The sequence below is a fragment of the Oreochromis niloticus genome, linkage group LG7 (assembly GCF_001858045.2).
Source record: "Oreochromis niloticus isolate F11D_XX linkage group LG7, O_niloticus_UMD_NMBU, whole genome shotgun sequence".
NCBI lineage: Eukaryota > Metazoa > Chordata > Actinopteri > Cichliformes > Cichlidae > Oreochromis > Oreochromis niloticus.
This window is the reverse complement of record NC_031972.2, coordinates 12,289,299-12,305,679: the sequence shown is the minus strand read 5'-3', so window position 1 is coordinate 12,305,679 and position 16,381 is coordinate 12,289,299. Positions and strand designations below refer to the sequence as shown.

The 16,381-nt window shown below is 37.3% G+C and overlaps 2 protein-coding genes across 2 annotated transcripts; one reads left to right on the top strand and one right to left on the bottom strand.

Moving 5' to 3' along the window:
• Window positions 1-990: 990 nt before the first annotated feature.
• On the bottom strand, window positions 991-3,145 carry LOC100702757 (proteinase-activated receptor 1). The gene is made up of 2 exons (XM_025909321.1): window positions 2,901-3,145; window positions 991-2,409 (listed from the first exon to the last, which is right to left on the bottom strand). Exons 1-2 carry the CDS (start codon window positions 2,974-2,976, stop codon window positions 1,196-1,198), a joined length of 1,290 nt encoding a protein of 429 aa, XP_025765106.1. The 5' UTR covers window positions 2,977-3,145; the 3' UTR covers window positions 991-1,195.
• Window positions 3,146-11,400: 8,255 nt separating this feature from the next.
• Window positions 11,401-12,271, top strand: LOC109202970 (proteinase-activated receptor 3-like). Its single transcript, XM_019361977.1, has one exon. It carries the CDS (start codon window positions 11,468-11,470, stop codon window positions 12,269-12,271), a length of 804 nt encoding a protein of 267 aa, XP_019217522.1. The 5' UTR covers window positions 11,401-11,467.
• The last annotated feature ends 4,110 nt before the right edge of the window (window positions 12,272-16,381 follow it).

Below are 16,381 nucleotides of genomic sequence, written 5' to 3'. Positions count from 1 at the left end.
GCCCTGGAGGACAGGGCTGTGGCCCCCCACACCCTCTAGCAGATCATTACATGAAGTTGTTATTATATTGCTCTTTTTTTTCTTCTGCTTGTTTTCTCTTTTTTCTTTCTCAACAGGTGATCCAGGTGATTGATATATGTATTTTTTGTCTGCTTATTTTGTTGTTTTTTGTTTTTTGCCCTTTATCTCCGTCCCTCTTCCCCACTGTTTTTCTTTCCCTTTCTTTCTCCCCTTTCTTTTCCCCAGTCAAGTCTGTCCCGTATTTAACAAGTGAAAATAAAATAAAATAAACAATAAAAGGTGAATCAAATGGACCATTACGGCAAGGCTGGGATGGTCCATTTGGTAAAGTAAATCCGTTGGGCATCTTTCTTCGCCTTTAGACAATAATTCTGATGGCAAAAGAGCCAAACGGGACAGGCAAAAAAATAAATAAATAATAAAAAAAAAAGATGTAAGTGCCTCACTAGAAGTGAAGGTGGTGTTGGTCCAATCTTGGATAAGCATAGCAATATAGAACTGCCTACTGGAGAGAAAAGGACATTGGTGCAGTAGGATGAAGTGACACTTTCATAAGAAATTCATCAATACACACTCTCACCAACAGAGGGAAGCATGAAACAAACTATTAAGGACAACATTTTTTTTTTAGGGGGGGGGGCGCTGTAAATTATAGATGACATTGAGACATGCTTGTAGTGTGAATCAAAATCAAAATATTTATTCAGTGACAAAATGTTGCCAAAAAAAATAAAACTGGTATATGTAGCAAAAACAAAAAGTCATAAGTAACTGCTTTTCACTGGTTATATATATAAGCACTTTAAAACAAGCCTAGCAAACAGTTTAAAAAAAAAAAGGACTGAATAATACTTAAAATAAAACCAATACTTAATACAGAACAGTGAGCCTTATATATATATATATATATATATATATATATATATATATATATATATATATATATATATATATATATATATATATATATATATATATATAGGGTGCATAAAATAATAGTATTTCAAAGCAAAGTCTTATCTGAACTCCCTTCATTTTTCAAAAGGCATAATTAGGAATCCAAACAAAGCTAAACCCTATATATAGGCTTAAATTGTTGTTTCATAACTAAAAAAAAAAAAGAAAAAAAAAAATCACATTTAAGGATTCAATTAAAATGTCAGCTCAGTGAGAGTTAGATGAGTAGTTTCTTATATTGGCTGTCAAGGTTTTCTTGGAAAGAATCCACTTTAATTGAAGAGTTTATTTTTGAACTTTCTGTACAGCTGGATTTCAGCATTGGTCTGGTGCTGGACCTGCATGAAGTAGGTAATGAATTACTAATATCATTTCTCTTTGTAACCTTATGACACTTGAGCACGTTGGAGAGTTGTCTCTGGCACTGGGAGGATCCAAAGTAGTAGAGCAGGGGATCTAGGAGGCAGTTCAGACTTCCCAAACACAGAAACACCAGATAGAGTGCGTAAGAGCCATCAGGTGCCTCCTGGCTCTTCTCTGTTGTAAACTGCAGGTAGTGTGTGAGCAGCAGACAGTTTGTGGGCATGAAACACAGGACAAATATCAACAGCACTGTCAAAACCATCACTATTGCTCTTTTCCTTTTGTGTGAGCTTCCAGGGAGCCTTTTTTGGAGTTTGCTCAGCGACCAGATGACTCGAGTGTAGGACACCACTGTGATGAGCAGAGGCAGGAAGAAGAGGAGGCAGCAGAGCGTGAGGAAGTATGTCTTTAACCAGACGATCTTAGCTGTTGAGTGGACATCATGGCAGGTGGTGATGTTCAACTCACTGATGTGAAAAGTCTGGTCCGATGTAACAAGAGGCACAGAGCCAGCAAAGGATAACACCCACATGGTTATGCAGGCTATGATTGTGTTCCTTGGCCTCCTCCAAGCCAGAGAGTCAATGGGATAAACTACAGCAAGCAGACGGTCCACACTGATGCAAGCTATGAGAAGAACAGAACAATACATGTTCCAGTAAAAGGCAGCAATGACCACACGGCACATGGACGGGCCAAATTTCCAGTTGTTGCCTTCAAAGTGATAGGAGATCTTGAAGGGGAGCATCAGTGCAAAGAGAAGATCGGCTAAGGCCAGGTTCAGCATATAGATTGCAGCTGGCTTCTTAGGACGGATCCCCCGAGCAAAGGCCAGCAGAGCACAGAAGTTTATTGGCACACTGATGGAGCAGACCAGCGTGTAGAAGGAAGGTAAAAGGATGGTGGACACAGGGCCAGTTAGAAACATCAGGGCCTGTTCCGAAAGTCCTTTTCTGTCTTTGGTACCATTTGAAGAACGATTTAATGTGCCGTTTTCATCATAATCTATTGGTTCATCCGTCACTGACTGGCGTAAGTCATACAAAAAGCCCCTTCCGCGTGGAGCAGCTGGAGAGAGAGAGGGGGGGGGGGGGGGGGGTCAGTCCGATCAAAGGTACAAGAAATGGTAAAGTTTTGGCTAATCCAACAGGAAGATTACAATCTTCATTTGGTATTAAACACTTTAACAAACAAACATATACTACATTTTACTAGTTCCAGATTATACATTTCTAATTAATCTAATTACCTTAAGATCGGTTTTGTCCATTTAAAAAAAAAAAAAAACATCAATTTCAATTTTAACAATACTTACCAAATTTAAAATCGCTAATTAAATCATTCGTTAAAAACTTAAAAAGTACTCTTATTTGCTACTGTTTTATTATTTCTGCTTGGAAGGGAAAACACTTCCTCAATGACTTTAAAATAAAAAAAAGAAAACCATCAATTTTATGCCGACTAAATGTAGCTAAATCAACACATAACATTCCCAGTGAAAGTTTTAAACAGTGTGCAGGGAAAGCCAGAGTTTTAAACAAAGTAGAAAGTTTTCTTACTTGCGTTTTCTCTTGCGTAGGCAGCACCGAAACACGACGCAAGGCACAGAGAAACTAACAGAGACATCGGAAGCATTCTGCTCACCGGTGAAAAATAAAACCACTAAACGAGAATAAATTGATGAAATGTGCGACGTTAATACTCTCCGTACACGTTCCCAGTCTACCCAGGGTCCCTCTGCTGTCGCTCTTCTACAGGAGCACGTCAAATGTGGCTTGTTTACGCCCAAATTTCGGCTGGTCAGATCCTATCGCACCCCTCCACCAATCAGAGAGGTCTGCACTCAGACACATTCTTGTGGTGTGATGTCACCTTTCCAGTCACAGCAAGGTCAAGATCTAATCAAAGACATGCGAGTAGCATCGACCCCCCAAACCTCGTCAACAAATTAGGACCGTTTTAATGATGTAAACGGTTAGAAAGCAGTTCATAGATTTTGTCTATTTTAAGAAAAAACAAACAAACAAACAATTTTTTAAAATTATCAAATGAAACCTTTTACCTGTCTTGTCGTTTGTTTTAACACACCATGAAAAACAAAATTCGACTGAGAAAGGGCTTATAACTTAGCATATTTCAAAGAAAAAGTCACAATGTGTTTCAAATGGCACATTAAAGCAGTGTGGGCTTTTTTGTTTGTTTGTTTTCTTTAGACAGTGAAGTTAGATGAGCCACATAAACTCTCCTCTCAACCCAGGAAGCGTGACTAACACTGCAGAAAGTTGTGTCCTTTTTTCGGACAGCACATTGAACTCTGCCTGAGAGCTGCATTCTATTTGATGAGTAATAAGAAACAATGATAATGAACCACAGTAACCTAGTAGTGAAGGCACAACAACAGCAATTTATTTATCACCACTTTAAACTGATCTGTTCTTTTTTTCTTTCTTTCTTTCTAGCCAAATATGAAAAAGCTGAGATTTTCTGTTCTTGTGATGTGAACATCCAGCAGCACATTTCAAAGTATTAACTTCTGGGAAAATGTTTTGGAATAAACAACTTTGTTTGAAGTGGTTTAACTTATCCCTGCAGACTCTTAACTGCTTCCTTTGTTTGTGACAGAAGGCAAATGGAAAGCTCTGTAGGATCATTAATTTTGGAGCAAATATATTTTCAGACAACAAAAGCCAAACTTTTTCCCCTTTCCTTCTTTCTATTTTTTTTAACCCTTTGTGATGAGATAAGATGTTGCCATTACTTTTTTAGACATAATTATAAAATTATAAATGTGCCTTTACATTCTCTGTTCCCGGTAGCAAATTGCTCTCCACATTTTTTCCTTTTTTTGTCTCTGTGACCGTACATTTTTGTTTACTTGCCTATGTAAACTGTTTATCCAGATTGCAATTGCCTGTCTTTCCAGGAAATTACATGATGATGGCACTTCCCACTGGTGAAAATGACCAAGAGACAACCAATACAATAACCAATCATACAAGTTAAAGTAATGGGAGTTTTTATATTCATGTATCTGCTTCATAAAAATCTATATTTATAAAGTGCTGGGATGAGAACAGAGGACAGTATTTAAAACCACCAAAATGAAAGGCATCTTTGCCTTGAAATGTGCTGATTACTTTGTCTGTGTAAGATGAAAAGAGACTTCCTGAGGGAGGGATCGGAAGTAGGGATTGACTTTTTCTCCTTGCTTTTTGCTTTGGGTTTTTGCTTTCATGCTTTTATATTCACTCAAACTCAGAGAGGCAACCCCATTTCCTCCCAGAAATATTGGTCACAATGACTTGTTTCTTATTTAAACATTCTTACATATATAAACATAAAATCTATAGTATCTGCAGTTTTTGCATTGGTGTATGTTACCTAAAGCAATAGTTTAACATTTTGGGATAAATAAATTTGCTTTCTTGCTGAAGGTGCATATCTTGCACAACTATAAAGACCCACCCAAAGTACTTGAGAATAAAGACTGGAAAGCAGGAAGTATATCTATTTATTTGTTTATTTTTGCAGGGCCTTTTTATGGCTTTATTTTTGATAGGGACAGTGAAGACTGACAGGAAAGTGGAGGAAAGAGAGAGGGGAAGACGTGGCAAATGGCCATGGGTCGGACTTGAACCCGGGCTGTCATATAGTCCATATATATCACCTATCTATACCAGAAAAGCTCAGCAATTATAGCCTACATTATTTTCTTCATTAGGACTTCCTGACAAAAATAAAAAATAACCTGGAATCCCCGCCTGCCTGCCAGTAGCCCCTCTAAATCTCCAGCCTTAGTCCAGGAGTGAAAACTCCATCCAATGCCACCTATTTCCTGGTTCATATCAATATAGACATCAAGCATGATTTTGTCCTGTTGAGATTTGAGGTTTTTTTCAAAGTAAAACAGCCGGTGCCTGCAGCAATAATATTTCTTGCATGAGACCAATCATGATTCATGTGTTATTAATCATGTTCATGTCTTCTTCATAGTCAAGACTGCGATTCTGGAGTCTGCTTGAAAACCAAGGAGTTTTGGAATACGTGTGCATTCTCTTGGATTTTGGATGTTCTAAATATCTAATTAATTATCTATCTATGCTGTGATCCTGCAATAGTTTACCTCAACCTCTGCTGAAGAAATGTGCTAACTGCTTTCTCTGTGAGTTTTAAATTACATGGAAAGAAGTAGGTGTGCATATAGATAGTTAAAGCTTTTTTTATATTTATTGTATTCCTCTTGTATGCCTTAGTGCATGACGATTAATTGATGCAAAACCGAAGGTATTTCAGTCATGATTCACAAGGTACTGATCGTGTTAAAGTTTTCATAGTCAAGCCTTCAGTTCTTGGTGTGGGGCAAAAAACTGAGCAATACTGGCAGTAAGTGTGTATTCTGGTGAATTCCGTATGTTGTAATCACAATGCTGTAAACTGAACTTTCTCATGACTTCCTCAGAATGACTGGTGACTTGGCCATTCTTTAACATATATAAATAACAAATAATAACTAGTAGCAGAAAATTGGTTGGCAAAATGAAAGTCACAGTATTTACACAAAATGTATTGAAGACACATAACATTTGATTTTCACCAAGAAGAAGCAGAATTTGAAGTTGATTATTTTTTTGATGTTATCTAGAAACTTCTACATACACGATACCACAAAACCACTTAACTCAGGGTCCATGATGAAACATGATGAAGTCCCAAGGAAGCTATGTTAGTTAGTTCAACACAGCATTGCAGAATATGATTATATCCCCCGAAGGATGATTAATATACTTTAGGTAGCGCATTAGTGTTAGTGCATTAGTATAGGATTTTTTGTATGAGGATATCTTCTGAAATGAATTTCTACTTTTTGAACTGCTAAATGCATCACTTTGCTCTCTTGACACTCCCCAAGTTAGCTGCTGCTTTAGTGTTGGGCAGGAAGGAAGCATTATGCTTTCAAATACTTTTTTATTTCTTCAAACAATGAGTGCTGTGACAGTGTAGGAGAACAATAAAAATGATACTATAAGGCTCTAGGACTGGCAGTATATTTCTCTGGGTTAATGGCTGCCAGGAACTGTTTTCCTGTACATTTTTGTTGTGAGAAAAAGTACAGTTTGGTATGCACAGTAGAGGACATGTTGTTCCAGTAGCCTGCAAGGCTTGGGGAGTTTCTAAACTAACAAAAGTTCATTCGTGCAAATAGAAGGAGGCAGGATACAGACTGTGGGAGATTAGCTCCAGAGCAATGTCACTGGCAGACATCCTGCTTTCTGTTTTTTTAGCGCCTGTAACAGCTGAAACAAATGTCTTACTGTCGAAGACTTTAGCATTTGTTTTTCTTTCTGTTGGCAAGTGTATACTGTATTACTGTTTTTTTAATGAATTCACCCATAACAATTTTATGTGCAAATACTCAGATATTTACTTTAATCTAGTTCTGAGAAATACAGACCATATAAAAAATATATATATCGGAAGAAATGTAACTGTTGGTGTTTACTTCTTTGAGCTGAATTAGAAATTGAGTATATTCATGTAAGTCATTACAACACATCAGCGCCTTTGAACAAATAGCATGTTCATGCCAGCCTATGCAACACGAGGGTTCTTGCACTTGATGCTTTTAATGTGTATCTTTAAAGGAGTCATAGCATTTCATTTGTTCCAGATTTTGTCATGTTACAGCCTTATTCCAAAATTTATTAAATTTATTTTTCAACTTAAATTCTATGCACAGTACCCAATAATGAATAATGAATGGTGCAAGTGAACATGAACATGAACAAGAACAAGAAAATGTGTAAAACTCAGATAATCAAATAAGATTCAACAGCATGTGATTCAGCATATTTGAAGGACTTGAACTTCTCTAAATTCATGTTTTGTCCAAACAAATAAACAACAAACTACAAATTTCTGAGCTCATAAATCCACCATCTTTTTATAATGTTCATGAGCTGCACAGTTTCTGTCAGTGAGAAGACTGGCACTGCATAGATTCAACCAGAGAGCTTCATGTAGGAGTGTATCCACTTAAGATTGTTAGAGTTGTCTGGCTCTACCAAACTCCAGAAATGCTGAGAATGCTGCTGAAATTTAAGCTTGACATCATTTTGGAGATTTATGATCTCCATCTCCAAAGGACCAACACTGAGAAGCTCAGCCATCTGCCCTGACAACTGACTAATGTCAACATCTAGGGATAAATGTCACAGAGGGCTCCAGTTTCTCAAAGCCATAGAATCTGTCTGAAAAACTCCTGTCCCAGCTTGGACACCAGTTCACAGAATCTGTGTCCATTAAACACCTTTTCTGCTCCTGAATGGGACTCCAGTATCTTTGCAACTAAGATGAAGTGCTTAAGTCTTTTATTTATCTGCTGGATATAAAAAAGAGAATTTAGCTGTGAACGCCTTCACAGAACTGATCATTTCAAACACTGTTTTGTCTCTGCCATGCAACTGCTAGTTCAGCTGGTTAATTCTTTCAGTCACGTCCACTAGGAAAGCCAGGTCCAACAGCCACTCAGTATCGCTTAGTAGTGTGGTATCCTCTCCTCTTACTCACATAGACATTCACTGTGTATGCTATTGCTTCCTTGCAAGTAAATAAACACGTTGGGACACATTACTGTGTGTCTAACTTCATAAGGGAATTTTTCTGACAAGTTTTCTGTTTTCTTTGTATTATTGTAGGGTCTTTACCTTACAATATAAAGCACATTGAAGCAACTGTTGTTATGATTATTATTTGAGTATGGGAGGAGCCATTAATGCATTGACAGCTGTGTCAGGAAGACTATCTGTTGCAATACTCTGTCAAATCAACTATATGTAAATAAGAGAGTGGTAACTAAAAGATGCTAAAGATCATTAGAGGGTATTATATGAGAACTGATCTGTGTCTAAGGTGGTTCACAGGGATCCACACACTTGCTGCTGAACACAATCTGACTGCTTATCTACTCTCCTTATTCTTATAAGGAGAATTTGTGTCTGATAACTTCAATGTCAACTGCAGAGAGAGACACATATATCAGATTTTAGCATCTGTTGATCTAGAGCTGTGAAATCCAAAAATAGTACTTAGATATAGAATATTTCCGCTTGAAAAGATTACAGAAAGAGGAACTTTTTTTTTTAGACTTGCAATCTGCTGAACTAAACTAAACTACTAAGTAAAATACAATATTTGCCACTAGAAAACAGGAAGCAGCAAACATAAGAAAAGAGCTGAGTATGAGATCTGACAGAGAACACAACAGCAAAATGTCAGACATCATTCAACTGAAAAATAGGCACATTTCTTCTTTGCAATTGGACAAAATATTTTCTTTTTCTAGAAAGAGCATTGGTCCACTGATTTAAAAGAAAATTAGAGAAAAGTGAAAAAGGAAGTGCCCCCACCCCCACTCATTTCGCTTTAACACTAAAAAAAAGACAGAGTTAAATCAAGTTTAGCATGTTCCTGCTGGCAAGCATATATCTACAAGTACCTTGAAGAAATATCCTTTCTTCTATTACAGATAGGATCAAGATGACAAAAACACAATCGCATAATTTTTTAGAGAGTCACATTAACGTCATGTCATCTTTCTTGTTTCAAGACTCTGTTGACAATAATTAATTTCCTAGGTTGACCTTGATCAGACAAAAGTACTGATGTCAAAGGAAAGTACTGGAGTACTGATTTATTTGAGTATTTTCAGTGTTTGAAAGTGTTCCTGTTTCTTTATTTTTTGACTGTATCATACCACACTTTTACTAACCAAGTAACTAAAGAGGAAGTTGGCAAGCACTTTTCCCCAAAACCACTGTGACACAATACAGTTTTAGCACATGACTGTGAACAGCACATTTTTCCTCACCTTGCCCTCTAGTGACAGTACACAGAATTCCATGGCAGCAGAGTAAAGGCTTACAAGATTTAAATGACACCTGCTGTATGATAGCGTAGTAGTTTACACCTTTTTAACATCTGGTGTAAAAATGTGATAAATAAAATATGCAAAACTACCCACTGTGGTAACCCCTTGTAAACAAGGGATACTACTACTAGTAGTAGTAGTAGCTTCTCTTCTACTGTTATGTAGAAGAGTGCAGATAGACTTTTATATTCTGTAGTACTGGAAATTTTAACCTTTGCAGAAAGAGGTGAAAGGTATTATATTGCTAAAAATCCCTGGAAGTCAGAGCCAGAGCCTTCCCTGGGAAGTTGAGGGTGCTGAAGTAAGAGCGTGCATGTATTGAGTTGGGGGTAGTAATTTCTGAGGTATAAAATATATATAATATATTCCATCTGACTCCGCTGCACACAGCAGACAAACATAAACAGCCAAAACTTAACTGAACTGGTTGCACAGTTGAGAAAAATACTTAACACAGTATTTGTGTCCTGTTTGTTTTATTACACCAGACACAGAGTCTGCTAACTCCAGTCCAATCTCTAGAAATCTTTAAAAACTAATACACCTACTGGTAGAAAAAATAATGAAAGGTCACTGATGAGGGGAGAGGGAGCAAGAGACTGAGAGATGGATTGGGGGCATGGCTGCAGTGATCCAGATGCTGTGCTGGTCCATCGTGGTGAAGAGAGAGAATATAAACTATAAAGTATAGAATATAAACTCTCAATTTGGCAACTATCTTGACTGTCATTAATTCTATGATTAATTAACTTTCAGTGTCAGTGTCAGAAATGTTTTTTTATTTTTAAAATTCAGTAATGTATTAATTATAATGGAAGATATGATAAACATGACATTAAAAAGTAAAAGTGAAAAATATATTCAAACATTAGTTAGATCCCTTTGGAATCTAACTAATGTTAGATGGAGTTGGAATGAGTGAAGAAGCAGCCAGCGCCCAAAGAAACTCTGGAGAACTATCAATTAAGATCATTTAAAAATATTTACAAGGTAGTCTGGCTACTTGGAAGAAATATGTAAAGAAAAAGCTTGAATCCTCTACACAGCACTGTAATATGCCTTTATTGTAACATTATGTGGTTTGATTCACTGCAGTGGCCAACTTTTAGAACAATTAGTCACACCAGGTCATGTATTGATAAACTTTATCATGAAATTCTTTTGCATAAATATTAATATATCATGATTATTAGTTTGCTGTAAATAAACCTTTTGTCCTTTTATGTTTTGTCATATCAGATAAATGTGTCATATCTTACATATTATAGGCTCCAGGCCCTCTGTAGCCCTGACAAGTATAAGCGAAAGAGGATGGATGAATATTTTCATTGGTCACAAATTTCTTGTGCCAGATATCTCTGACTGTTACTGAAACATAACTTAAGCACAGCCTTTATCATATGGAAGGAACAAATTAATGTTTTGACTTCCTGCAGTGGTGTGGCTGATATTTGTCTCAGTTTGAGATATTTTGAGTAAAAGGATGTTGATATTATCTCTTGATGTTATTAGTCTAAAGACTGGCATTACATTGCTGAAACAAATGCACCACTGGAAGGAACGTGTAGAAATGTAGATTTGCACATTTCTATTCGAGGGAGAGAGAAACAAAATATGGGGAAGATACTTGTTTTATTTGTTTTTGCTCTCTGCATAAGCAGTACACAGCTGAAAAAAGGTAAGAGGAGTTTATAAAAATTTAAGAGCAGATTTAAGTGTTTTTTCATGGAAATTGACAGTTAAATTTCCACAGTTTCATTATTAATATAAAAACACATGATTTTGTCATTGAATGGTTTATTATAGAATGGCTTTGAATAGTTAGTCAAGCATTGCCTTGTGCAGCATTGGCTTGTGCAGCCAAGCATTGCCTTGTGTCAGTTTGAAAAATTTCTATGTTTTCTGTCATGCATATTCATCTTTGGTTTTTCAATCACAGAAAAAACAAGCGTGGCACTGAGAACAGTTTTCTATTAACAAAATATATAAGTACATAAATTACCATTTCAAGTTGTGTTGCATTGTCCATAGACTGTATACAAATACGCTTGGAATCTATGTTGGTACAAATATATTTGAAAATCATTTATATTTCGAATGAACAGCATTTTCATTTTTGTGTTGGTTGGTTTTTTTTGTTTTTTTGCAGCCAAAACGAGGTGGGGGGAGCAGAAAAACAGCTCTGAGGTTGCTTTTCCCATGCCCAGAACATTTAAAGGAACCCCAGTGATTAACATTCAGCCCTTCCAAAATGGGACTCAGACTTCCTTTCTAACTTATTCCCCTCCAGCTCTGCACTTGCTCAACAACAGCACCGTGGGGTACCTCGGTGGTTCTCTGAGCACCCGAGTCATCCCCATTATTTACACATTGGTGGTTACAGTTGGGATTCCAGCCAACATGTGTTTGCTAGTGACTAAAATCAGAAAGGTGTCTTCTGCCATCCTCTACTGCAGCCTGGCTGTCTCCGACCTCTTCCTCCTCCTCTCCCTCTTCTTTAAGGCTCACTACCATTTCCATGGAAACCACTGGGTTCTCGGAGAGACTGCTTGTCGAGTTGTTACGGCATGTTTCTACGGCAATCTCCGCTGCTCGGCCATGACGCTGGCTTGCATCAGCATTGAGCGCTACCTGGCTGTTGTGTACCCATTCATATACAAAAGTATGCCCAAGAGGCTGTGTGCTGCCTGGGTGAGCCTGGCTCTGTGGGGGGGGTTTGGTGTCGCAATCATCCCAGAGCTCATCATCCAGCAGAGTTACTGGCTCCCTCAGCTCAACCGCACAACCTGCCATGATGTGTTGCCCCTGGATCACAGCTCTCATATGTTTCTGCTCTACTATCACCTGATTCTTATTGTCTTATTTCTTATGGTGCCTCTGGTTGTTATAGCTGTGTGTTTTGCCCGATTCATCAACAAGCTCACAAGATCACATTCTGATCAAGACCATGTGAACTGTAGCATCAGTTGTATTTTCTTAGCTGACAGGAGTGGCATGTGGTGAGGTCTGCCTCTATTGCTTCTGCTATAATCTTTCTGCTTCAAAATTCAATGTGTTATGTATTCACAGATTGTCTTGTGCATACCATGGCTTTCACAAGTAGTTTTTTGAGGTCCTGTAGTCTTTCCTTTCAGCTCAAAGCAGACCAGCCATTCATTCTGACCTCTGGCAAGAAAATGACCCAAAGAACTGCTGCTCTCTCAATATTTTGTCTTTTTCTAACCAGACCATCACTTAAATCACCTCTTTATCAGGACATCTTGACTACATCTGCAGGTTCAAATGCATTGAGGTGATGCCACATGACTGGCTGATTATGTATTTGCATTAAGGATCGGTTGAACAGGCATGCCTAATAAAGCCAGTTTGTGGATATTAACTGACATTTCCCCCATTTTTTGGCCAACAGTGGGCCTCATTAAATTCCAGAAAGAAAAAAAAAAACAATACAAAAATATTCAATGTGTTTGTCAGCAGGATTCTGACTCTTGTTTGGGTTTATCTCAAGGAGCAGCTCCACACACAATAAACACTGCTGTGTGATTAGATGTTAAGCTAACACTTATTTTGCAGGCAAGCCAGTATTTCTGGTAAACGCATTTTTTATCTGTGAAAAATCAGCACACTTAAATTTCCTCTTGCTTACTTTGGCTCTATAAGTAGCACATGACGTTTATTTTCTGAGTCTATAATACTAAAGGCCTTCCTGATGAACACTCCTGATGTTGCGCTGAGGCTCATAGTTTAAAATTTGTACATTAAATTATGTGAAAAAGCACAATCTTTCTACATGTTGGTCTATAAATTGTGTTTAGGAGAAAAGGTTGTGGGAGTCACAAAAGCTGTTTGGGGGAACAAAAGCATAACAGCTGAAAAGAGCTCATGCAGGAGACATTATGTCACAAAATGTGGCATAAGCCAAAGAATATCACTTCCATGTACTGGGTTGGCCCAATTTTTAATTTTCACTAATGGATGCATTTATTATTAATGTGGGTCAGTTGCAATCCACATTCACACAATGTGAGTCTGAAGATTTCATTGCAGTCCAACTTCCAGCTATTTAGACTTGGGTGGGAACTAACTGGAGCTTCACAGGCTTTTCCCAAAAACCATAGGAGGAGAATTTCAAGGAACAGAAAACAAAAGCAAAAGGAAAACACTGGAAGGTACTAAATTAAAGTGTGGATGTAAAAATTCAATTGCATTAAGAAACCGTTCAAGTGAAAAGTAGCTTCAACTTTTGTTTATTTTTATTTTTTTTTAATATTGTTGTTTATTACTTTTTGTTGTTGGAAAGAGGTTTCATTTTTAGCTAAAATGTATCCAGAGGGTGTTTTATTCATTTAAGTTGTTTCCCTTTTTTGACATACATGTGTTTTAGGGGGGGAAATATACATGTAAAGGAGCAGCTCTACACCTTTAAACGAAACCTGGAGAGGAAAAGATTAAATGATGACCTAGTTGAAAACACAAGCCTAATCTAAAAGCAGGTCAGTAATCCTGACTGTGGTGTACCTGGGTCCTAGTACAGAAATCCTATTCCCAGCTCTTAGGATGCTGTCATTAAAAACAAATTTTTGTTTAACCTACAGTATTATATTCTAGAAATCACACCTTTGTTGTGGGTGTCCTGTGAGGACAATGTACATATAACAAAATCAGTTGTTCATGAGCTCAGAAAAACAGGCCTACATCTTGAATTTTCAAAAAGTCTATTAAATTATTAATAGAAAAATCAGTTGAATTAAAAGGCTGTGTATTACATGGTTTACTGTCAACATGCATGGGGGCAATAAATATGTGAATGAAAAATTAAGGTGGCTGGAAAACAGTTCAGGTAAGCTTATTACATTAAGTAATTTTCATATTTGTTAATCTGAAAGTGCTGTGAGCCTGCACCTGCTACACTTGCCTGTTTTATTAAACTAGACATGATCATATTATTATTATTATTAACAACTTTTTTCAAGCTCCATCTTCTCTGCATCATATAAGTTGACCAAGGTGGTTAACAAGATGAAACTGTCATGATGCTAAATCACTCAAGCTCATTTAATTGCTAATGCTAACAGACTAATAACTGATGTCAGAACTGTGAAAGCTGAGCTGGCCTCTCGCTAGCCCAGCTTCCGTCTTTGTTAACAGGACACTGACACGCCCTCAGAGAAAGAGAAGACTGCACTTTGTTATGAGATGAAATAAGCACAGCCTACAACAGCAATAGTCAATTGTGGCCACAAGATGGCAATAATGTAAAAGATGAATGCACATATTATTGACAGGTGAGGAGTTTTACAATAGCGCTGTCTGAGATTAAAGGAGAGAGAGATCCCTTAATGTGAAGAAGGATAGTCTCCTGTGACAGACTGAATGTACTATCAAGCGAAAGCCAATCAGAATGCTCCCTGCTGGCACGAGGAGACTACTGGTGGAAGGGGAGTGGAAAGGGATCATAGTGGAAAGACTGGAGCTAAAGTGTTGCTTACAGTTGGGGGGGGGTTGGGGGTGTTCATATATTTTGTCCAGAATGTGTGCGTGCAGACAATCAGTAAATAAATTCATACTGTGCTTGTGATAGCATAGTTTGGTCCAACTTTCCACGTGGTCACTGTTGTTTATATTTGTGTCATTGGACAGTTCACTACTTTGTGTGCTGACGCTTGAACAAGCTCATATGACTTGCATAGTTTGGGGAATACTTTGTGACTTTATTGTTGGTTCACTGTGTAGACATATAGCAAGCACTATCTATATGTTAGAACACATAGCACTGAGGCCTCAGTACTCATTATTGCTTTAGAATCTGTTTATTTTAAGTATTAATTTCTGGCGTTATGTTTGAGAAATAAGCAGTCAGAAAAATAAGATCATGTCCAAATAGATGTTACATTGCAGGTTTATACAGAAAATATTTATCTGTTTATTATTATGTCATTTATTCCTTGTTACAGAGCCATGCCCCTTTACATACAAACAACAGCGCAAGTAATTTATTTTTTACACTTAATTTCAGTAAACTGCATTATTTATCATTCCCCAAACCTATTCCTTAAATCTACTGCAATACTTTAGTACGTTTTAATTTAAGTTTATTTATAATGGCATTTTATAGATATTACCATGATTTGTTTGGCCACAAACAAATCATACAAATTTGTAAAAATTCGGATGTTGTCATATCCGTTTTACTTAAAAAATGAGTAGTCTGAGGGTTTGTGTGAACAGAGTGACTTAAAATCAAGTCATACTAATACACAACTGTAGTTTTATAACAAATCTAAAAGACTTTAAATAATTGGTTAGTCAAATTATTAGACTTTGAGATTATTCCTTTTAACGGCCCAATACGAGTAGGTGGGCAAGTATTGTGTAGCTTCATGTTTACCATTCTCTTCCATATTAGAGCCTTCAAGGGGCTGCTGTTATGATTTGGCGTGAATACATGAAGTCTATAAGTTCTTTGCTATTTATTTTCTGAAAGCTTTAAACTTAAACTTTTCGTCATTAGGAAATAGAAACAGAAAGTAACACAATGGGACAGCAAGTTTGTTTTGTTCAGTTACGACACAAGACAGATGCAGTTACTTCAGACATACCACTCGCACCACTCTTAAGAAAAGAAGGAGGGGAATCATGCTTAGTATGACTATGAAAAAAGTGATTTCTGCCTACGTCACGACTGTTCGTGGTAGACAAAATGGGTGATTTGTAACTGGTCGTAAATGAATTGTAATGACTTGAGGAAGTATTCCTCCTCTGTCCCCTCACGGCCACTTGTGCCTCAGTTTTATTCCACAACTTAGACACTCATGACACATGCATTTAGGTCCTTGGGGGTGGGCATGGTGTCCAGAGGGGGGTCTGTTCATTCAGCATCACCACTGGTGCTGGTGCCCACTTCTCAATTTTAAACTGCATGTAGACATCGAGAGTCACAGACACACACTATGTTGGTCGGCTGCTGCTTCTAAAAATATCTTCTATTATTAGTACTGTGTGCTGTTCAGCAACATTTATTATTTATTCTTTACTATTATTTATGCATATGTCGGTTGTTTCTGTGATTTCTCTGCTGTGGCAGGTGTTGAAGCAGAATATGTGTTTCTTCCC

Bases quoted from the DNA above. Each gene is read 5' to 3' on its own strand.
- LOC100702757 (XM_025909321.1), bottom strand. From the start codon at position 2,976: ATGCTTCCGATGTCTCTGTTAGTTTCTCTGTGCCTTGCGTCGTGTTTC. The intron at 2,410-2,900 runs GTAAGAAAACTT...CTCTCTCTCCAG, and splicing joins CTACGCAAGAGAAAACGCAA to CTGCTCCACGCGGAAGGGGC.
- LOC109202970 (XM_019361977.1), top strand. From the start codon at position 11,468: ATGCCCAGAACATTTAAAGGAACCCCAGTGATTAACATTCAGCCCTTC.